General features: G+C 38.6%; 1 protein-coding gene across 2 annotated transcripts in view; it reads left to right on the forward strand.

The window, feature by feature from the left end:
• The window catches only part of INPP4B (inositol polyphosphate-4-phosphatase type II B), a 327,844-nt gene that overhangs the window by 284,141 nt on the left and 19,818 nt on the right, over positions 1–23,885 (forward strand). Inside the window, exons 28-29 of one of the 2 annotated variants that reach the window (XR_016465803.1) lie at positions 16,748–16,816; positions 22,398–22,502. Coding sequence is in view for 1 of the 2 variants with exons in the window: in XM_090138627.1 (XP_089994753.1) it covers positions 16,748–16,778 (31 nt within the window). In the remaining variant the exon portion in view is untranslated. Of the gene's footprint in view, positions 1–16,747; positions 16,817–22,397; positions 23,040–23,885 lie in introns of those variants that run through there. The other variant, XM_090138627.1, reaches the window with a different exon arrangement.

The following is a 23,885-nucleotide window of genomic DNA, read 5'->3' on the forward strand; positions in this document are numbered from 1 at the left end:
AAATGTATATTTGCTTTTGGAGGTCTTGCACAGATATGCACATGTACAGCTTTAGCGGGGCCTTTAAGTATGCCTAATGCATATGTTGACTCCAGTAGTAGAAGCTACTTTTCATGAACGATGAAAAGGGAGGGGAAGGTGCCCCGAGTGGCTCTCCCTGTGGTGTGTTTCTCAAACTAAATCTACTTTTTCAATCAGGAGCAGCTTGGAAGAGTTCAGGCCTCAACTGTCTGTTCCTCCAAAATGCTGCTGGCACTGCCTGGCATGCTGCGATCAGAAGTCTGCTGATGGGCTGCGATGAGGCTCTGTGCAGGAGTTTCTTTGGAGCCTCTAATGAAAAACAAAAGGTACACCGAAGGGTGACGCAGAAAGGGAAGGAAGGAGTGAATGTTGTCAGTGGCAATCACTGCCCAGAAAAGTTTGCCATAACACCAGTCTGCATGTGTGACACTGTGAGTGTAACAGCAGAGGATCAAGGGAAAAATACTGCTTTGTCTGTTTCACCTTTCTCCAGCGATGAATGAAAATCTCCATGGGTAACCTTCTTTCATGCAAGAATAATTTGTGGTTGCTGTGATTTATGGGACAAAGAGGCTTAAACTGCTGACTTGAACAAAATTAGAATTGTCATATATATGCACTGATTGTCAGAGCAGAAACCACCCTTTGGGTGGTATATCATTCCTTAGAGATTTTCTGTCAGCGTAAAGCCTAACAGATTTTGAAATAGAGAAAAGTTTAAGATCTGATCCTTAAGTCATCGTTCACAAGAGAAAGAACAGAAATGGGGCACTACACTTGAGAAATTAAAACCAGATTTTTAGAGGGGATTACAAAGCATTCACTTGCCTGGATTTGGGTTCACAGGGAGTTGTGTTCTGTTAATACCATTTCAGTACACATAAAAGTTGATGTTGCTTTCCTGTAAATTATTACAATTAATAGTTAACTAATTAACTTATACACAAATGAAAATATATAGACACCATTTTAAAGGTATATATGCAGCAAAACGTTACAATACATATAAATGACTTGAGAGCTGTTTGATATTAAGACATAGGTTTCTAACCTGTTTTGGCACTTATCAACTGAAAAGTGTATCACCCAATTAACAAATTTTGTTTTCTATGTTGCTACTTAAATCAGGGTAGAACACATCAAGGTAGATTCTCAGCACTTTCTATTTGAATTTAATTACTCTGAGATAGTGGGTTTTAAAGGAACGTCTGTAGAAGCCTAAGTTAATGAAATATCATAGTTTGACTTTTAGCAGTTTTCACACAAGACCAAAATATAAGGAAACAACGACAGAGGATGTGTAAGAAAGATGTTCATGAATTTGGTTGTCTGACCTTATGTTTCCAGATGCAGACTTGCATCTTTGTGACTGGACTCCAGCAGTCACATTCTGCTGCCTGATTTGTAACATTCCAATTCTCTCAACCAGGTTCAGCCTCAGTAATTCCAAAGGGAGCTTCTCAATAAATCTCACTCTTCTTACTGCTCTGTTCCACGCATGACTTCTCCATGTTGTGGAGCAGCCGGCAAGCATGAGCACCTCCTGCCCCAGCCCCGGATATTATGCTGTGGCACCTAGACTCTTGTAAGTATGGCAACTCTATGGCTAACAGATAATGTGATGAATTTCAGATTTAAGATAATGGGATGTATGTCAGACACTCACCAGCTAAACAGGCGTAGGAAAATCAAGGAGCAAAGATATTTCTGAGTAGTGAAGAGCAGATAAGGAAGGTCATTTCTTAACCTGAGCTATGCATTTTAGACTGCATTAAATTCATCTTCACCTCAGATATTACTGAAGTTCGGATACTTTACTGCTTTATGAGTGTGGTAGCAGCTATCGTGGAAATACACTACCGGTTTATCAACATAAATATGGAAAATGTCCTTGAATAGATACCAAGATTGTTGAAGAGCAGTGGTTGTCTGGCTAAGCAGGTACCATGCACGTACATTCTCATGTGAGCAAAATGATGTTGCAGAAAAATGATGACATTGCTATGTACACTCTCACGTAAGCAAGGGACCAAGGGAGCACTTAAGCGAGAAGATAAAAAGTGAGTGCATGAACAAATAAAGACAATCTTTTTTCCAGTGGTTTGTAAGCATTGTGTCTCTGGATTTCACAAAGATTAAAAGATCGTTTAGAGGTTAATTGCAAAACCTGACATAAACAGGTAGTACTTTCTTGTTTAGATAATTTAAATGTTTTTTACTGTTCCCCAGGAGCTTTGATGCAAAGCAGACTAATTATCACTCTGAAAGACAACAACAATTAAAAGAAAATAACCTCACAAAATATCAGTAAGTAATATTAAGCAGGACCTTTAATGGCTACTTTTAGCTCCTTGTGATTCATCACCTCCACACTTGAAACAGTTGAAGCAGTTATCAGAAAAATAAATTCCTTAAAATTCTGGAGTTTTACTTTTTAATACCAATAGGGAAAAAGAAGTGAGCATTTCAGATGGGTGGAAAATAGCAGCCGTTAGCAGTTTTTTGTATGAATCCAGTTAGGGTGTACCTAGCCATAAAATGCTGATAAGAGTTAGGGTTGTTTTTTTTATAAAGGGGAGGAAAAAAAAAAAGTCAAGTACCCAATTTCACTCAATTTATATTTATGTATTCATGGACATAGTTAATGGACATCAGCAGGGAAGACGTGCTCCCATACTTTCTAAAAATCAACAGGAAAGCAGTGCACAGAATGCAATTCCCTTTTGCATTAAACTTATTAAATCAAATCAATTTTTATGAGCGCATAGGGCAGAGCTCTGGCACTTAATTCCTTTTGATCTTGTGCCTGCTAAATTCCGTGTCCCACCGTGCTGCCATGCAGTCTATTTTTAACAGATAATTTGTTTGGACATCATTAAAAAGAAAATACTACAACTTCTAGCAGTAATAAGGCACTAAGCCCCCTGTCATGTTATTAACTGACTGCATAAACATACATAAGAGCATAAAGGGAAATTCTAGTCTAAAAAAAAAAGTAAAAAAATGCCCAATATTCTGTTCAAGAACATGAATCAGACTACGTACCCGATACTGACTGACACAAAGTCAGCTTGCAGATAACTTTCACTAGTTTTTGGTGCTGAGTGCACCTTCCAGTTTCCATGGCTGTTGAACATCTGTAGAAAGAGAGTTCTGTGAAGTGATAGGGTTTTGAAGAGAAGATCTTGTGACTGAATCAATGGATTTGTCTCATCATCAGAGTGATGCTAATACAAAATTATGTTTTACTATGACTAGTGCCCTGAAGGGTGCATTTGCTACTCTTGGATCCTTTTCCCACCTGACTGCTACTTAGAGTGGTACAGAGTATTTTCTATACAAGTAGTGCACGTGTCCAGGACTAGGGTTTTCGTGCTGTTTATATTGTTATGTGATGAGAAAAGATTTAGAATATCTCAATTATTGATCATGCTGTGATTGCATTTTAGTTTCTTGAGTGTTTTTTGTTTGTTCTGTTTCTGCTGGGAAACTAGTAATGGTATTTAGGATGGGTTTGCTAACTTGCAGATTCATATTTGGATCCTTGTTTCAGGCTGACTGTGGACTAAGGGTTTAAGTACCTTCGCAGACAAATGGCCTTTGAGCCACTGATGTTATGGAGCCTTAGCAATCACAATAAGATGACAGACTAATTGCTCTGCATGGCTCAGCCAGGGAGAAAAGGTATTTGCATTGCTGTGCCTAGAGCTGTGTGATCTAATAATCCTAGGTAGAAATTTTCATGGTTTGTTGCTGCGAGTCTGTGGACTATGGAAGCTGTCATAAGCCTTCGATTTTCTAAGTGTGATGATCTATTATCTTGTTCTGCCCACCCTCTTAGCTTGTGATCTTCATGCAGTCTGTTGTGAGAGTCATATAAAGAAATTTGATTTAAGAATTGGGTCAAATGTTCTTCTGTTTTCACCTTGTCCAACATTGACATGGAGCCAATACTTAAGGAACAGTGTAAGAGCAGGGCTTGTACTGGATAAGCCTCCTCGTATAGCTCTCCCAGATTCTGGCAATCAGTGATTTAGGGAGACCTGCAACAATATGTATATCGAGTGTTTAGGGCAAACATGGGGGGGGAAAAAAAGATGGGGTTTGGTAAAGCCATGTAATGGGCCTTAGTTTCAATAGGGTTTATTTGGAAAGAAAAATTCCAGTCTTTATGGCTAATTTTTCATTAGTGAATTAGTGAATGAACTGTTATTGCTGTCAGTAATCTATTCGTGCAGATTTAAGTTGATGTTCTTGGAAAGGATGGCATTACAAAATATAAGCAGATGCACGAGAAGTGCCTTCTCTTAAATATATATGCTTCACTGAGTCTGAATCAAAATTATCCAGTCTTTGAACAGACCCAAGCACTATGAGCAACATGTAGATGTGATGCTACATAGATCTTTTTGTACCTCATTCTCGCCAACAGAATTTTTGGTAACATAGCCTCCTGCTTTTATTTCTTGTATGTATCATAATTAGGAAATCTGAATGGAGCACAGGATTAGGAAAACTGTTGTACAGAATTCCCCTTTGAACACTTGAAAAGCTGTTCAATAGTGTACCCTAAAAATTAAGTAAATATGGGCTTGACAAATACTGTGTACAAGTCGTGCTACCTGATGGATGACACCTCCAAAGCACAGGGATCAGATTCACCCAGAGAAAATTCTGCATTGTCACTTTGCCAATTGCAGATATAAAGCACTTCAGTAAAATGCAGGCGTTCTGAATCGTGCTCATCAGCCATGCCTATAATGAACTATATCTGCTTTTATTACACAGCAGGGATAGCATGTCAGATTAAACTTTTCAGATGTAGGCTGTGTTAAGGAGAACAACTGCTTTTCTGAGGCTAGAAAAAAAATGTTTTAAAATAGCTTTTCTTGAAACTTTGTGAAGGCAAGGTTATGATGTGGATTCCAGCAAGAGAAGTGAAGCATGGAACTTATAACAGAATTATTCTAAATATGAGCCCAAAAGATCAGAATCTACCCACCTAATTTTCTGCAGAATAATCAAATGCAGTTCAGGAAATGTCAGGTGTAATTCTGCTTTCCTTCAAAATGCACATTTGTTTTATTCATCAGTTACAGAGCACATTTTGTTCTCATTCTTCTGTTCCTTTTCTTTAACTCAGCCATATTTCTTACGTCCTAGGCAGGATGAAACTTTATGTTCGTGGGTTTTACAAGGAAATCTCCCAGCCTCCCAGTAAAATTTTGAAGTAATATATGCTGCAAGAATAAACGGTGTATAGAACACAAAAGGGAAAATCCTATGTATGTTTAGCAACAAGAAAACATAAAATTGCTTTGTAAATTACGTTATTAGATAAATACACAAGGACTTTGGTGAGGTCTTCATGAAAATTACAAAATTAGTTAAGCAAATAATTGATGAATTTGGAACAGTAGGTATGTTACTATTTGTTCTTCTGTTTTTGTTCTAGACTTTAATTTGGGACATCTGTTTTATTTCATTTGTTTCTTTTGGTATGTTCCTTATTTTCAGGGTTTTTTTTTAATAGGATCAGTGGAGATTTTATCCTTAATGTGCTTCTTATCTGAGAAAAAAGACCATGAAACCACAACACTTACTAAGAATCCTGGATATCCTCATTTTTAACCAGCATGCTTAAAACTCAGAAACTATGTTAACAATATAATTATGTCTATATAATAGCAACCTCACCCTGTAACATACTGGTGAATACTAGTGAATAGGCTTTTTTCCACTTCAACAGTTTCTTCAATCATTTTTTCCCACTGCACTGCTCAGTACAAGACAGTATGACAAGGAAATGTATTATAATATCTACTATTAACATAATGCGTATTGAAACACCAAAATGAAGATGAATAGCAACTAAGGCAACTTAAAATTTAGTTCAGCGCACAGAATAGATAGAAGCGTGCTGTATCTCCTCTTATTTTAGGCAGCTGGAGGTTTGTACCTATGCATGCACCTTTGCTTTTCTGAAGCAATCCGTGTCATGTGAGGTTGACCTCAGAATGCCAGTAGGTATGCTGAAGTCCTTTGTTTATCTGGTGTTTGCTACAGTTTTTATTGGCTGATAATTTTTATTCTCCTCCACTATCTGGAAAAGGACATAAAGCAAAAGAGCAAAATTATAGGGTGATCAGTGTAGTGCACAGCAATATATATTTTTCTTAATAACTTTGTATGCATCTTGTGCATCAATGGGAATAGAGCGACATCGTACATTTGTCTGTGTGCCTTATTCTACAGCAAATTACTGTCATTGTGATGATCTGTTCTCAAGGCTGAGATGCAGACTTCAGCCATGAAAATGCTGCTAATCACAGTTTTCCAAGTTGCTAACTGTATTGAGACTTTGCAAATGATTCAAGATCTAATACGTTGCCACCCCTGTTCTGACACTGAAATCTAAAATCAATACTTTCTTTCATTTGATCAGCTGAAGGAATTCTGATGAATTCCACACATCAATATATGTTATCCAATAGAAAATGTGATGTTTTCACTGATGAAGTAGGACTTTATTCTTCTTCCATGGCTTTTTTAGTTGTTTTTGTAGGTACTTGAAAACTTGTTTATTTTCCCATTTTTTAACAGGTTATTTATATCTGAACTTATTGCAATAGAGAAAACAAGACAAACAATAGCCCTAAAGGACGGAAATTTAAAATAAAAAAGTTGTATGCTTGTTCTATGTCATATATAATCTTATCACAACGTAAGAAAGAACAAGTAAACTAATTTTACATAAAACCAGTCGGTTCTCTAAGCAAAGCGAGGAGATTCCTTTTATGTCACTAAGTGGGAAAGATTGAAGTGAACACTTGGAATCCAACGATTTCTTGTTGGAAGGTGATTGTTACAATGCAAAGATAAAAACAAGAAAACATATTTGTAAAGCTGTTCTATTCTCACTACACTAAACTGAAAACAATACCACTATCAAAATGTATTCAAAATGACTTAATGCTACACTAAATTTGGATCATAAATCAATTGTTGAATTGATCTTAGTATCCCTAAATGCTGAACCAGCTAATTGAGTACAAATTTTCAGTTAAAAAAAAAAAAAAAAAAAAATCAGCTTTGTTGTACAGTGTTTGCTTAATTCCAGAGAAGATGATGAGTCCTCCCTACTCTGTATTATGAGGTACTTCTACTTCAAATCCATGTTCTTTACTTAGACCAAAAGACTTAGCTCTTCAAAAATATAAACTCAATATAAGCTCATAGAATCCAGTGATTATTTTAAGTGTCTGGGATCCTTGCTATGATATATCATTGATCAGGAAAAATATTCCCAGATAATCCCAATTTTGCTCTTGAGAGAAATAAAATCCCAACATAATTGCCAGTTGGTCTTGGGCAAACTTTCATCTCATCTATGAGAGTACTTTCATGCATGTATAAAGCCACATAATTATAACATCGGGATGGATCCATTAACTTTCTCAGAGCACTGAGGAAGTGCTTCAACAGTTGTTGTTATGTTTTTAGTGTCAGCTACCATGCCAATAATTTAGCATTGGAAATACAAGCAGAGGCTCAACAATGTTGGAATAAAGGAAATAGCACTGTGCAGCCTAGGTCAGATCAGGTTCACATGAGGTAATCCTTTAGCTTCAGGGCAGGCAATTCAAAGCCAGCAAATTGAAATTCAAGCTCTTTATGTGAAAATGGAGCCTGAGGCATAGGTTTATATCACCTAACTTTTGTTGTCTAGTTGTCATTTATAGTCCTAGGAGATAAACGGTCAAAGCTCAAAATGTCTTAAATCTAGCTGTTTGAGGAATGTGTTGACTGTCCTATAAAGATGCTAATCTCTCTCTAGGTAGAAAAGGACTAGATCAAAGTTTCTCTAAAATCATTTAGATTAGACCCCTATAGCCAAGTCTGGGTTGTCTGAATCTTATCCACTGCAGGAGTCAGCTGTCAGTGTTGTTCAGTGGTGAAAAAAAGCTGCAGATAAAGCAAGGAGAAGGCTAAGATGTGTTAAGAGAAGTATCTCCAAGAATCCTCAAAACATGGAAAAGCGAGGTAAAAAATGATTTAAGTAAGCAAACACAGTGTCATCTGGATAAAAATTCTTGTTTGCATGATGTTACCAGACTCTACTGAAAATTCAGTACCAAAAATCCCTTTTAATAATCAGGAAGAACTCCTTGTACTCTGGCGCTACATTAAAAAAGTAATTTACGACTGAAACCCTTCTTCCATTTACAGACAAGATGGCAATATTGAAAGTTGGCTATTGTTTAAACTGTGCATCTACTTTAAATTTTCACTCTGGGAAAGGTCGTTTGAGATGAAAGGTAAATAAAATATACTGTTGTCAATTTTACATTGAAAACCTATTGGCTCCTTTTCCATGTGATAAATCAAAATAATGCACGTCTTAAGCTGTAATGCTTTGTAACAGCTATACCCCATGGTTTTTGAAAGCTACGCAGACAACACAGCAGGTGTAGCCATCAGCTGTACATCTGCAAGCCCTGTGACTCAGAGTGGCAGAGAGAGGGGAAGGCAAGGCTGCCATTTCTAGAGAAAGAACAGATAGTCCAAGCATCCAGATTGTGAGACTAAACTGCCGAATAAAGCAGCAGCATGAACACAACGTGCAGAATTCCTCTGCTCAGGGACCTACTTCTCAATCACAAAGAGATGTAAGGAGTTGCGTAGACTTGCTCTGAAGCTGACAAGTATTTACAGCAGTACAGGAATTAGTTGGGATTTTTCACATCTGTAGTGCCATTAAAATCAAGAGCAATATAATATATGGCAGTCAGCTGCTTGCTCTCAATCTCCCCGTGCTTTAACTTTCCAAAAGGGCTTCCTTTGGCATCGCAGGAAGAATGAGGTGATTCTCCCATCAGACATTGCTGCCTGCCAGTGGAACTGTGCATTTTCAGCACTTCTGTTTCTAATGACCTCTTACTTTTCAGTCACTTAAGTGCAGAAGAATTGAGCTGTCACCTCAGCACTGGGAAGCAAGCAGCAGGACAGAGGAGCGATGGCTGCAGTCAGAGGCAGAGAGAACCTTCTGGAAGTTTTGGCGGGAGAGCGAGGGACAGAGCTTCGGTTAAGCTCTGGGAGAGTACACAGAGAACATCTGGAAAGTTTGCTGAGGGAAGGAAGAGAACCTTGTGGAGCTTTGCAGTATGTGGGAAGGGGCAGCCCCTCTGAAATAAAAACTGCTGTCCATCTGTGCATTGAGGAGAGTCCTAAAGGGAAAGGTTGCATCTTGTCATAAGCTGGGTTGCGGGAAGGTGAGATACGTTTTCAAAATTTTTTTTTCCTTCCTTTTGCCTTAAGAACTGGAGCTCTATGTGTCCCCTACTTGACAGATTTGCAACATGAGGTCTCTCTGCTCTTGCTATGTGTGATTGTATTGAGGAAAGGTGAGGGTGGATTTTCTTCAGATCTTGAGGGCCTCAGGGTGCTGCCTGATGGCTGCCTGTGGGATGGGATGTGCAGGGTGACTCTCCCCAGAGCTGAGCCTTATCCACAGGGGCAGAGGACTGGCCATGTTAGCAGAGAGCAGGCATTGCCAAGAGAACTGCATTGAATGTGCAGCATGGCATGGATGGCAGCACTGCAAGAAGAGCTTAGGAGCTTCATGACTTCAGAGTCCTCCATTTTGTAACCTAGCAGCATACCAAAACGAGTACTTTCAATTCTAACCCTCTCTTTTAATTTTGCTTAAACCATCTTCTAGAGTGAAGAAGAACCATCTGCCTGGTAAATATTAAAGGATGTATAGGTGGATAGTTGCTTTAGCTCCAAGTCCAGAAGCATTTATCAAGTTCCCTGAGCTGCTGAAGCACCACCCTCATAGGGCAGCATTTTCTGCTGCTCTTACAGCCCAACCTGTCTGTTTGTTCTCCCAGAGGCTCTTTTGCTACAAATGTGCTGCATTTAAGAGCTGAAAATGTTTGCTCTTTGGCACTGTGTGCCTTCTGCTTAACAAACTTTCTCAGCAAATGTTAGATACAAAATAGCAAAGGAAACCATTGTTAAGAATTAACAAGTGCTTAAACATCTACAGATTTATAACTTCGTTTCTACCCTGATTTCATACTCATGGAGCTTCTGAAGTTTACAGGAGGGCTTATTGTGAGAGTTATCTGAACAAATCATTTTTTTCTTGCAGTGATGAGTTGTGAGGGTTTGCCTAGCATTTACACAAAAAGGTAAGGAAAAGTTAACAGTATGCAAGGATTTTTCTGGATCATAGTGTTGTCAGTTTTCTTTTGTTGCTGTTCATATGCCTTTGTTCTGTACTGAACAATAGAGCATCACATTTTAGGAAGCACTGTAGAAGACGGCATTACCTTGTTGCTATTTCTCTGATACCTTTCACCAGTAACCAGATCAGGCCCTTTGGTCTGTACAATGCATTTGAAAAGCTTTAGCTATCTGTGCAGGCAGCAGTGGTCTTCAGATTTCTGTTCTTTCTGTTTACAGAACTAACAATATCTGACAAGGTATGTGGATTTTGAACACTACGGTGATGTTTCTTCACATTTTCTGGACATGTGCCTCAGGTGAATACACACCTGACATATCAAATATAAAAAGTACTTTTTCAGGCAACTTGAAGTTACAAAACATTTACCACTGTGTACCAGTGCCTTTCTTTCACACATACAGTCTATTAAATCAATGTGTGACATACATGCTGTAATGACCTGACATATATAGCATCTAAAACAAATTCTCTGGAGTTATTTTTTGTTTCCTTGAAATGAGTTTTGCCAAGGGTGGAGGCCAGAGTTTGTATTCTGGTGCACTATACAGCAGCACACTGTAAGTTTTGTACACTGACTGTTGATTCTTGTTATTCCCAGGCCATGAGTCATGACTGCATAAAACCAAATACATCATAGAAGCTAGACAGCAGTAGACATACAAATTTGGTACCCTTATGTGTTAAGATTTTCGTGTTTCAAAGCACTGTCAGGTAATCTGATAAAGCCAAATATGCATTGTGGTGGTCTCTTCTACACAGTGATTGTGACTGTCTTTTTCTTCTCCCCCAAATAGTCTGTAAACTTTGGCTGATTTAAAAACAGTCTTAAACTTATACTAAGGACTTCAGTGTAATGACTTTGAATGCTTTATGGTGGTAACAGCAGAAGAATTTGAGGCTACAGGAACAAAAATATCAACAAAAGCAAAATATGCTTGAAAATCTTTTGTTCTGTGGTAGTTAGGATCAGTCAATGATCACACTGCTTTTGGTGCAACGTTTTGAAATGGGTTTTAGTTTTGGACTATAGAAGCTCTGGTGATGTCATCAAAGTTCACCAGAGAATGAGGGGATTCCTCAAATGCTCTGGGCCTGGGGACTCAGTATAACACCATGAATTTCTATGAAATTTGAATAGTTCTATCGTGCCAGTAGACTTATAATGCTAGTTTTAATGTATTTTATAGTTAGCGTTTGTCCATGTTTTTTCCCATTTGTTCACACTGTGACGTGCTTAGCCAACCTACAGTAGGGAGCCTGCTTTAGCAGAGGGGTTGGACTAGATGACCTGCAGAGGTATTGGTCCTTGTGAACCTACTGAGTAAAGCAATTTTATTATATATCTCCAATTAAAACTGCACGTGCCAAAATTGTGTGAGTAACTGTGCATGCCTGTACTTAAATAGTGCAGGTGAGCTGCTGATAATTAGGTACTTCAAAATGTGTAAAGCTCTTGATGTATCCTACACTAATAGATGCATATGCAATTGCTGTACAGCACTGCCGCTTTAGCGTAAGAGCTGTGATCAAGGATTGAGCTGGTTCAGACCCAGAGATCCAAACCAAACTCAGAAAATTGGGATGGATGGTATTTTCAAGGGGAACTGCAGATGTGTTGGGAAAAGGGGAAGTGCACATAAACGTGGTCAGTGTATTGAGTTCTGTCTGGAAGAGGCCTCTGTAATTGTGCTTCCGCAAAATATTTTGTACATGTTGGTGCAGCCTTGTTTCTATTCACTGCCCATACTTCATGCTCAGAATAGTTTAAGACTATGCAGCCAGATTCCACACAGCTTTTGCAGAGATCTATGAAAGCATCCTATTGAGTCTAGCAGTGCAAGATTATTTTCTGAAGAATGGTAGTGTAATTGAGCTGCAATGAGTCCTGAGGGACCACTTGAGCTCTGTTTTTCTCATAGCCTTTGAAAATCTTTTCTAGTTTTCTCAGAAGAGTTCTTGCTTCTAGTTACCCTTACAAACAAAGCAAAACTGACTCATTTAATTCAATTACGGATTAATCTGTGTTGATATACTTAATAGACAGCAGTGTGGAGACTTGCTTCAATTATAAAGGTGTATAGGTAATGAAGAATTTCATTATATATGTAATGAATTTGCCTGTAGCTGTGGAGGACTAAGAGAAATTGAGCAGTCACCTAGGCTATGAGATGTAGCTTTGTATTATGAGGCAGTGAATACCTGGGAAAAATGCATCATAAGCATAGATGGGTCTGTTCAATGAGGAAATTAGGCAAAAGTCTGATTGCAACCCCTTTAAAAGGTATGCGTAGTAACATGTATAGGCAATTAAGCAGATAATTGACATATATGGTAGTTTGATAGAGACCATTTCTCCTTACAGGAAGATATTATTAAGGCAATGACTTCCCTGTCTTCGGTGTCCTATATGGAAGTGACCATATAATTAGATGTTACTATCATTATATTTTTCACTCCCACTAGCTAGAACTTTCCCATTACCTGATGCTATGGAGTTCATATCCTTGATCACTGCATATGAGAAAGAATTAATTTTCTCTAGACCTTTTACTTTCTCCTTCATTCTGTTCCTGCAGTCTAGCAGCTAATTTCACACCAAGGACCTAATTACCTTTCTTGGCATTTCTCCTCTGCTTAAGGCATTCATGAAGGCTGTGTAACTGTTTCTGAAGTCCTCATTAGAGCTGAGATAAACTCCCCTTTACTCCAGTGGAGTCAGAATTTTCATGTCTGTTCCCTGCTTTGCTCTTTGGTTTCCCCACCACCAGATCATGGAAGATTACAGAGTTGTACAAACTGAACAAACTTCTTGTAGGAAACCATTAGAGCACTGATCATCCACACAAAGTACTTCAGCCCTGAACTAAGTAATGTGCAATGGCACTTGTGGCCAGTGTTACTGTATATATTTCTTGTTCCTGTTTCTGGTTGCCTGTCTCATCTCTGCCTCATCTTGACCTCTTCCTTCTCAGGGGATGCCATCTGAGTGCACACCCCACCCTTTCTACCGAGTTCAAAAGCAGAACAGAGGCATGTGGAGTGTATCTTTGTGGGAGAATTTTTTTTTTTTCCTGTGACTTGCCCCCATATTACTTTTACACTGCTATCTCCAGCAGAAGTTCTACTGGGACAAGTCCAGCCTTCCACAAAGATCAAACCTCTGAGGAATAGACAGTAATGGAAGGAGGTAACGATAAACTTCCTCTTGCTTCTCTTAACCTGCCGTCTGCAATGACACTGAACCCTTGTCCAGTGTCAAATATTACAAAATGCTGGTGAAACTGTGTTGCTATGGGAAGTACCACCTTGTGGAGAATTTAGATGAGTCTGCTCAGCACAAAAATGCAATTCTCCTGTAATACACAGGTAGTTAAGTTTAGTTTAAGGGTTACGATGAGTGTTAAAACTTCCAAGGAAAGTTTTAATCCATGTAGATTAAATATAAAATGAATTACTGCTTAATAATCTCAATTTTATTAGTAATTTCTGAATAAGCTAGCATAGATTTTATATCACTGTCAGAATCGAGCCCTCATTGCCCTTGACTGTGTTTCATCATCCAGTGGAGTAACAAAAGTTGGAAAATTTAAAGCTCACAGATGCCAGCCTTTTGTTCTCGGCCTGGATTCATATAATGCACATTTCTAGTTACCAGATGTTCTTTGAGCATCTTTTCACCCTATAATGGCAGAAATCTAGCAAGAATAGACCACGCACTTTGTCCAGTTTTAGAGCTGAACTTTGCCATTTGACTGTTCCTTTGAGTTGCTTGGACTGAACACATCTGAGGCCTCTCCACCTCTCTTCAGCCTCTGCATTTCTGCCTAGCAATGTGCAGATATTTCACTTTGGCACTGCCTTGGAGGCCAGCATTGAGTGTACAGCATTGTGTTTATTAACAACAATGTAAAGAGGAAGCATTCTTAAAAGCATTTCACCATACAACCCATGTCTTAATGCCTTCAAATTATTATTTCTAACTTAGAAGGCAGAAGGAATAAAACAAAATTGCTGCCTCGGATGGATCAAGTTTTTCCTGAAGACACTCTGTGAAGCCAGATAGGACACAGCACATTTGGGTTTTTGCTGAACACAATGATTTTTTGGGCTTCCCCAAACAGAGGAGGTCAGCCTTACATCTTTGGTTACATGCATCTCTTATGAGAAGATTAGGGCAGTCCTGAGGGAAAGCATTGTTTGTAACCTCTTAGAATTTTCCTGGAAAAGTGAAAGTGAATTCAGTAAGCCTGAGTATTTAATGCCTCTGCCAACAAGATTTTTGAAAAAGAACGTGCGGATTTACTTAGTCGTTTTGCATCCAGTGCTGCTGACTTTCCTAAGAAGGATACTAATTACAGTCTAATTCAAGAAGGTGTTTGTGCCAGCAGGCAAATGCCCATAGTGCAGAGATAAGAACAAAGTCTAGAACACATGCTTCAGCTGTGTATTGGAGCCTCTGCTAAGTCATATTGCAGCATCCTAGAGTGAAAACTGTTTGCAGCTCCCAGGTGGAGGTTTGGGCATGGGATTTTCTCAGGCAGAAAGTGCTAGCTTGTCTCAGCTGTAGCTCATGAGGGCAGAAGAGCTGATAAGGGCACTGCACTGAGCTACCTGCACCCTGAGCTCTCTGTGACCGAGCTCCTATTGGTGTGGTGCAGCTGGGCCTCTGCAATTTGCAGCTCAGAGTATTAAAGCTGAAATTGCACTGTTTTTTGGCTAATTTAGTGTGCTAGAATTAAACCTGTTCATGCCATGGATACAGCACAGGAAAAAAAGAAAAAAAAAAAAGGCACTGCAGAGAGCAGGATGTAGCACTTCAGTCTTTCCTATGTGAGTTGACTGTGTCATAGATTTCATGATGTAAAGCACCATTTAACTTGAACATAGATCAGATGCTTTTTTCCTTCTTCATTTTTTTCTTAATCTCAAGTTGCCAGCAGTCCTTGTAGAAATAAAAAATTCTGCCTGGTACTGCAGATACATGCCTGACTTTTAATTAATCCAGTGAATGTGTATGGATCAAATTTGCTGTATCCATTCATCTGTGGTTGAATTAAGAAAAGGGAGGAATTTGGTGCTCTAATGTAATAAAGTTTATTTTTTTTAATTAACCTGATTTGCACTTGTAAGTTAGAGCTAATTAGTACAGCTCATTCATCGTTTATATCTATGACCACTGGGGATTGCTTGATTTTCTGACTACTTGATTCTAGGCCATAAAAATATATTCATTATTGATACTCTCAGCTTTTTTATTGAACTGTTTTTAGTGTTTGCAGGACTTAATATTACATAATGGTTCAGTTTCCTTAGGGCTGAATCCAGATGTCTGAATTGGTTGCTCCAGTTTTGCCATAAGTATTTTTTGGATCTGAATTTCACAGGTTGAACCTAGTTTCATTCTTCTGAAGGAGCTGTGAATTGCCCTTGAAAAACTTTCTTTTGATAGGAAAGCACATTGAAACAGAGACAGTTGGATTTACTGAGCCCATCTCCGTCCTTGCTTCACTCGTGAGTGACATGTTGTAACACTGAGATTCCAGATGAAAGAAAAGATGAGATACCCTTACTGCTTACTCCCAACAAACAGTTCAAGATGGATTTCTTTGCACTAAGTAAACTGTTCTCTATGTGTGCAACCATGTTAGATATATACTCAGCACACCAGCTACTGGTAATGTTTCTGTGTGAAATGTAAATATATTTTTTTTCTATGGGAGAGCTTGAGTTACACAATTACTGTCAGTGTGAACTTGCACATACAAATGAATCAGGCAAGTTCTTGATGTCACCGAAACTGTGCTGCCAACACTTCCTTGTGTCAGATCCTGTGTTTGCTATCAAATAGTAAAAGCCTTTAGCAGGCTATGGGCCCTCCTGAGCATTTCCTCCTGTGCAGATTATATTGCTCAACATAAGCAGTGTTTTAAGTAAGGACTGCAAAAGCCGCTGTGGACTCTGTCATTTTAAACCGGGCTTATTTTGCTTTCAGATAATTAATGGAAGAATTAATTAGGTTAGACCAGTCTACAATGATAATATATTTTCGGCACAGCAGTTGTTCTTGTATCATTCTTTTTTCAGATTTTTCTCTTTTGCACTTATACATGGATGTCCTTCTTGGATAAAGTCCAGATAAAAAATTACTGAGACCATCAAGATTTGACCTCTTACTGTTAAAATTAGAATGTAAGTTTATCATTGCTTATTAATGAGTTATCGTATGAGAAAGGATGTAAAAAAAAAAAAAAAAAAAAAATTGACCAGCATAAACAGAACCACAGAATAAGCATTCTTTTTAGTTAAGAACAAACACTACTTTTAAAGGTTCTGTATGCTTTGACTATCAAAAGCGTTTATGGCCTATTTAAGATGAGTAGCATTGTGGAGAACAAAGCAAACAGCCTTTTAGAACGGGAATATTTTATACTGCATTTGACAAAGTAAAACCATTGTGTATTTTTATTGCAGTGCTGTCATTATTGGAACAAACTCTCTGTGACCTATAATATAAATATTCCCCAAGGGCAAAGAAGAAAGGTAAGAACTTGTACCACTGGTATATTTTCTCTGTGTTTCACTGTTCCCCCACTTTGCCTGATTATTCAGCAGTTCTGTTAAGAGAGAGGAGGACATGGAAGGGAAAAAAGGAGACCGGAAAAGCTGTTCTTATGAAATGGTAATGCAGTCTTCAGGAAATCACCTGTCAACAGAGAGAGTTAGTCACTTCAGCAACTACTGTATTTGTGCAGTGAAGCTGCTGAGTTTTGACAGTTTGCTGTGCCAGTGCTATCTTTGGGTCCTTTTACTCCACTTTGTTTTGCAGTCTCTAGTGCTCTCTTTGAGCTGCTGCTGTTGTTTAGGGCAGCATTTTCTATTACTCTATTCTTAACTCTAAAACCTGGCTTTCTTTTCCCCAGAAGACTTTTCTCTTTTGTTTGTTTTTCTGGGACTGGGTTTTTTAGTTACAATACGGTGCAATTGCTGAGTAGCAGTCAAATATGTAAATTCAAAATTCCCAGAACCTGGGGGCATTGGGCTTCTGCTAATGTAAGACACAACCATATAAAACCTTTAGAGCTGTGTGGGTGTTATACTGGCTACATGACAGCCAGCTAAGTCTGATCTAAGTGGCTGTTGAATCCAGATAAGGGAACTATAAAATGACTTATTTAAAAAAGCCCTGTATTTGTAGCTATGGCAGAGTAGTTTCCAGCTGAACGTTCTTTTGGTCCCAAGTTTCCGATGTGCCAGCATTTATCAAGACATAATTGAATCATCAAGTGAACTCCAGCAAATATGCTACCATTTTTCACCCCAAAAATAGCAGCTATTTTTATTTATCATAGAATCACAGAATGGTTTGAGTTGGAAGGAACCTTTAAGATCATCTAGTTCCACACCCCCTGCTGTAGGCAGGGACACCTCCCTGTAGACCAGGTGGCTCAAAGCCCCATCCAGCCTGGCCTCGAATGCCTGCAGGGTTGGAACATCCACAGCCACTCTGGGCAACCTGTTCCAGTGTCTCATCACCTTCATAGTAAAGAACTTCTTCCTGATATCTAGTCTAAATCTACCCTCTTCCAGATTAAAGCCACTTTCCTTCACCCTGTTGCTACATGCCCATGTAAAAAGTCCGTCCCCAAAGTCATTCTTTGCCTGATACTTAAAGCATGTATAATTAGGAGAGATCATCTGTGCCAAGAAGCTTATAGAAATGATTGTTTCAGACTAGATTGTGAGGCCAGGCTCTGAGACTTGACTGGTCATATGTCTGTCCAACACTGGTGTGAAGTTTTTCTCTTATTCCATGTATGCTGATGTTTAATGGTAGAAAGAAATAGTGTAATTCTTTGTAGATTTGTGATTATTGTTTCTAAGCGTTTTGAAAATGATGTATAGCAATTTTAACCTCTCAAAATGTCTTTCTGCATTCTGAGTTGCTGAAATCATTGTGTTTGTTTCTTTGTTTATTTTAATAACCATACACTTGATTCTGAATGTGAAGACTCATCACTCTGCCTATACATTACCTTTCTTTATCCAGAAAACAGACAAAATGGCACTGGCTTGATAGGCACAAAGAGGCAATATGAAGTTCCAGTATAAAACATTCAAAGGTTGCATAGAAGAATTAATGTGGAAGTATTTTTTGCTGATGTTTATATACAAATGTAGAAGTTAGGGAAATTAAGGGTGGAAAGTTCATACAGCTGTCAGCTTTTACAAAACGTCCACAGGTTACATAAGATTTACAGTTTGTTTATGTATTACTGATTAATAAATACATATTGGGCTGTATTTGCAAACTTTGCACCTTTTCAATACTTGAATGTAAGGGTTCTTTTGTAATTTAAATTTTATGGATAGGGAGGCTTTTTCACTAATCCTGAATTTTAACAGGAAGAGAGCGAACTGTAGATCTTGTGAAATGGAGCAGTTGGAGTCATCTGTATTTGGTTATATCTGCAAACAGTTTCTCATCTCAAACCACTTGGCCACATCTCATAATCAGGCTTGCATTGTGCTTAGCGATGGAAGGCGGCAAATGGGGCTGCATTCCGCTAGTGTCTTCTGCCAGTATTCCCATGGCCGTTGTGTCTGATGTAGCTTGCACTGACTACAGTATTCAGACTATGAGACAACTGTATTTATAAGTTTAATTTTGTATTTAATATCTTTCCTGGCACTAATGTCTGTTGGAGAGTCAAGAAAAGAATCCCAGGATTTCATTGTTGCTAGCCTAGCATCATGCTGGTTTAGATTTTGACATAAAACACGTTAGTAGCATGTGCTCTCGATTCTATGTGGACTTGCTATTACTGTGTTATTTTTTTATTGCAGTGCTCTCTGGGCCTTTGAGATGGAGACTTAATAGAAATAATTAAAAGTCTCATCCATAACAATAGCAACAAAATCAGGCTGATCAGCAAGCAGAAACACAGCATATTGAAGATTATTTAAGGAGTAACCACAATGTTGATATTAATACCAAGTAAATCCTCTTGAAATAATAAGCTTACTCAGACCCCAGCATCGTGCAAGAAAACTCATTACCTGAGTGCAGCTCGAGGCCTTTCCTGCAATCTGGGGAACACAAACAGGGGTCACAGGCTTTGAGAGCATCAGAGAGCAAATTTCACAGGGCTGGGCACTGCTCCATATCTAGCTGACAATAACATGGGATCAGAGCTGGCCTACAGCTGTGCAATGCTGTCCTTCCACAGATGGTGTAAAATAATGCTCTTTGCATGGCTGATGCCAATGGAAAGGTCTTGGTGGCTTATAAAAAAAAATCCTGCTTAACTTTCAGATTAAGGCAGTCTTGCATTTGAAATAAGTTCAACAGTAAATGTCCTTTTAAGAGTCTTATAAAAAAGCTGAATGCTTGCATAGGTCTTCTTGATTAACCACTCTCTCAACTGCTCTGAGGAGTCAGCTGTACTTTAAAAGGCAGGAAGATAAGTGACCTTTCCCAAGAATCACTTGCAAACCATAGTGCGTGCAGGAAGAACAGTGCATGAATCCATGCATAATTTATTCCTAATGGGTGCAAGTCAGCAGCTGTTTCCTTGAGGTCTAGTATTTTGTGCCCCTTGAGTCTAGCTCTGTCCTCACAGACTGAACGTTTTCTAAGAAGATGAGGAAGAAGCCTTCCCTTTGATGCTGGACAAGATCAATCTTGCACTTTTAGACTGATAAAGTCAATTGTTTTTCTTTATGAGTTCAGTGAGCAGAAAGTTACAAGGTCTGGCTCCACACCCCGAAATTCTTCAGTACCATAATGCTGTCTGACACAGAATCGTTCTGACTCTTAACAGGTGCCAGATGGGAATATGTCTCCTTGAAGGTCTATATAACCATCTTAAAGCCCATCTGTTAAGCTCCACATAAGATTTCTACAGTCTCTGTCTGATCTGTCAAAACTGAAAGGGTGCAAGGATAGAAAAGGTGGATTTTTCCTGGTGAGGTATATAGCTCTTTGGACTTACTGGATGGCTTCCCTGCATAAAATAATAAGCTGGGCCAGTACTATGAGGAAGTGTTTCCTCTAAGTAAAATACTTGGAGATATTCGGTGTTGGTCAGGCTGTATTTAAGTCTAGCCATTTTATATTCCTTTTGATTTTCTGACATTGCTATTCCCTTGGGCAAACTGTGTCTTCTCAGCACCTCACGCTTTTTATAGCTGCTTTTCTGTTCACAGGAAAACTGTTTCCTGCTTAGACCCCTAAGTCAGAAACAATATAACAGCAGGCACAATTATTTATGTTTTCATTCACTTGGCTTGATGAAAAATCTGTGGGGGGAGTGGTAGGGAAGAAGGCTGGAGCCTCTGAGAAGCAGATGTGAAACAATGTCCATTGCAGGTAATTAATGCAGGGAACTGGCATACCCTCAAGTTTTATAAGGGATCTGACATATGTCAGGATACAGCTGACTGCTTTCCCTGAAGCTCTGTTTCTGTCAAGCATACTTACCTTTTGACATATTTGTAACTACCCCTGGGTGCAGAGTCTTAAAGTAAGAGTTGGATAACTCTTTCCTTGATTTATGGTGGGAGACAAGGGAGGATGTAATGCTCTGCAGGTGGATAGTTTGCCTTTTCTTCCTAGTTATGCCTGAACGTGGGGTTTGATCCAAATGTTATCCCCAGAATGAACAGAAATCTTTCAGGTTACTCTCTCTGTTGAATTTTGTATAGAGTTCACTCGGGTTAACCAGGACATTTGTTTGCAAGTATCCTTGGAAATGTTGCTGGGGAGATTAATAACATTTGTGCTTGTAGTAGACTTTCTGCATAACAAATCTTGAACAAATTATTATGCTATTTTCCAATTCAGATAGCACAGTTCTGTGTGTTGAATATAAACCAGGAAATCTACCAGGTATTCAAAGATGCTAGAAAATGTATTTTTCAATAGTCTTGAGGTTCAAGATCAGTATTTTCTGAGCTTTTCGGAATGCCAATCCTTTACTTTTCCCAGAAGACAGTCTAGAACATCTCAGTATCTGTCTGTCACTGCCATATTTATCTGAGTTACTTTATGTTTCAAACTGTATATTGAATTAAGGACTTCACAAACTCTGGAAGTGACCCTATCAGATTATTCTGGGGTCTTATCTATCGGATCAGCTAACACTGAAGGAGAAGACAGCCCTCCTCCATGTAGACTAAAGAACTTGGGCATGCAAGGTTATCTGTCATTCATTTTTCTGTGCTACTAACATGTAAGAAAAGTAAGTTTTGAAGGTTTTCTGTGATGGGAGGAAAACACTTCCAATCTTTTCTTCTGATCCTTTTCTTCATTACCCAATTTTTCAAGTAACTTAGTATCAAATAACTTAATATAGGATTGTTTTTCTCAGAGGCTGACCTGTCAGTTTGCAAGTGTATTTTATACAGTGGACTACAAGTTTTGGTAGGAGAAATCTACCCTTGATATGTCAGCCACCAAAATTACTCAAAGGAGCATATTTAAAGCTAGCTGTGGTTTTCCAGTCTGCAGCATGTTTTTTTTCCAGTCTGCAACCAGGAGCAACAGGATCTGTTTTGTATTTTCCATTGCGTGTGCATTACTTCTACCATTTGAATCTCTGCTTGCAAATGATCAATGCTTTTTCTAAGTGTTCTGTGAGAACATTCAACATCTTAACTTTACAAATCAAAATATTGTTTGATTTAATCTAGTCTTAAGGGTTTTTTTTTCTCTTTGGAAAACAGTGTTCCACAAATACCTTCATCGTAAGACTATTTCTCTATTTTTTTTTAAATGGGTGATATTTCACTTAATGAAGCAATTGCCTAGTAAATGTCTTCTGATTTGAAAAATGACAATTTAATTAGTTGTCTGTTTTGCATCACTGCAAGAGAAAACTCTGACTGTGAAACGGAGTTACAGTCTCATATAAACTATATTTGATGCTATCAGCTAAAAGTGACTGTACTGACAGCATGTATTATGTTTATACCTGCAAGTGTCAAAATGACTTTAAGAACACTGTTCTTTGTTAGGCTCCTTTTCACTTCAACTTTGTGTGCTTTCTTTTTTTTCTTGTCTGGGGACATGAGGTACTCAGAGCGCGCTAACTCCCCTCTCATCATGCCCTTTCTTTTATAGAGAACAGCATGCTAAGAGATCTGTCTACATTGCCCTCCTGGGACCTGCTAACTTGAGCGCTGACGTTGATAAGGAGTGCCGTACTGGAAGACTCAGCAGTTGAGGGTAATTGCCCCATGGTTGATTCAACTGTACATGGTTTAGCAATGCTAGTCCATCTCCCTAGAGTAATCCAGTGTAGCTGAAAGGCAGTGTGGCTTGAGCAAACAAGCAGCTGACAGTCAGGAGGTTCCAAGTTCTACTTCCACTATCTGCTCTGTGTAGGGATGTCTCACCTAGTCTTAGTGCCTTCCTGTGGGTTATTACTACTTAACCACCAGCAGCACAACTGCTTTCAGGATGCTTTAGTTGAACCTAGATCATTGCCCTCAACATGTGCATTGTTACAAATAATGTGCTGTCCAACACAAAACATAGAGGAGGAAGCAATTGGGAGGGATAAACAGGAAGAAAGCATGCAAGTAGGGAGTACAGAGCATTCCTGAGGAAGTGAAAATAAGCTAAAACGCAAGTGTAAACATTGTACAGATCTGCAAATAAATGAAAAGGTTTCATCCACCAAAGCTGATGCTGGGAAGCTGTTTCTCAACAGACTAGAAGAGACAGAAAAGAAACCAAAATCTTAAAATACTGCACAAAAAGTTAGGTGGTATACAAATATTACATTGGTCAGTGATGCAAGTAGTTAACAACTTCCTATGAATACTTTTTTGACAAAGAACAAGCTCTTTTGTGACTTGCAGCTAGATGACCAGAACAGCTGTTCCTGCTGCTCCGTGTCCAGAAGGAAGTTAAAAACAGGGACGAGCATAATGGCTAAATTGTTAAAGCTCAGTTAGATAAATCTTAGCTAAGCATTGGATTTTATGTACCTGCCCATGTATTTGTTTTTAATCTTGCTCCTCAAAACCTACACCTTCCTCTGAGGAAATCAGAAGCCCATGATTATCTCCACCTGATGAAGGTCGGCAACATCTGTACCAACTACAGAAAGGGTATTTTTGCTGATGTAAGCAGTACAGGATCTATCTTTATAGCTCAAAGAAATACTGTAAATTAAAAAAAATAAAAATAAAAGTGATGAAAGTTACTAAGTTATTGGAAAACTTTCTACCTTGCTAAGACAAAAAATTGCAACTCAGTGTAGTACCATATTCTCACCGTCTCATACCATGTTATCCTCCACCAGCTGGGAACCCAGTTTTCACTATTTTTATTTTCATTCTGGCATTCTAGTCAACTTGTCAAAGCAGGAAGTTCCTGAACGTAACTGTAAGATACATTGTATTGATTGTGATAATTAGAAAGTTCCATTCTTTCTCCATTCCAACTTGGAGAGTAAATTCACGTAATTGCATTATTTTACTTACCACTAGTGTCAAGAAGAAAAGTGGTTGTGTCTAGAAAAAAAAATAAAATGGAATATTAGAATAGAGCAGCCTGGAAGTAACAGAATAAGTAAGATCCACAGTTGTACCCAGGGAGAGT

Source organism: Phasianus colchicus, chromosome 4 (assembly GCF_987193195.1).
Source record: "Phasianus colchicus chromosome 4, bPhaCol1.hap1.1, whole genome shotgun sequence".
NCBI classification, from domain to species: Eukaryota; Metazoa; Chordata; class Aves; order Galliformes; family Phasianidae; genus Phasianus; species Phasianus colchicus.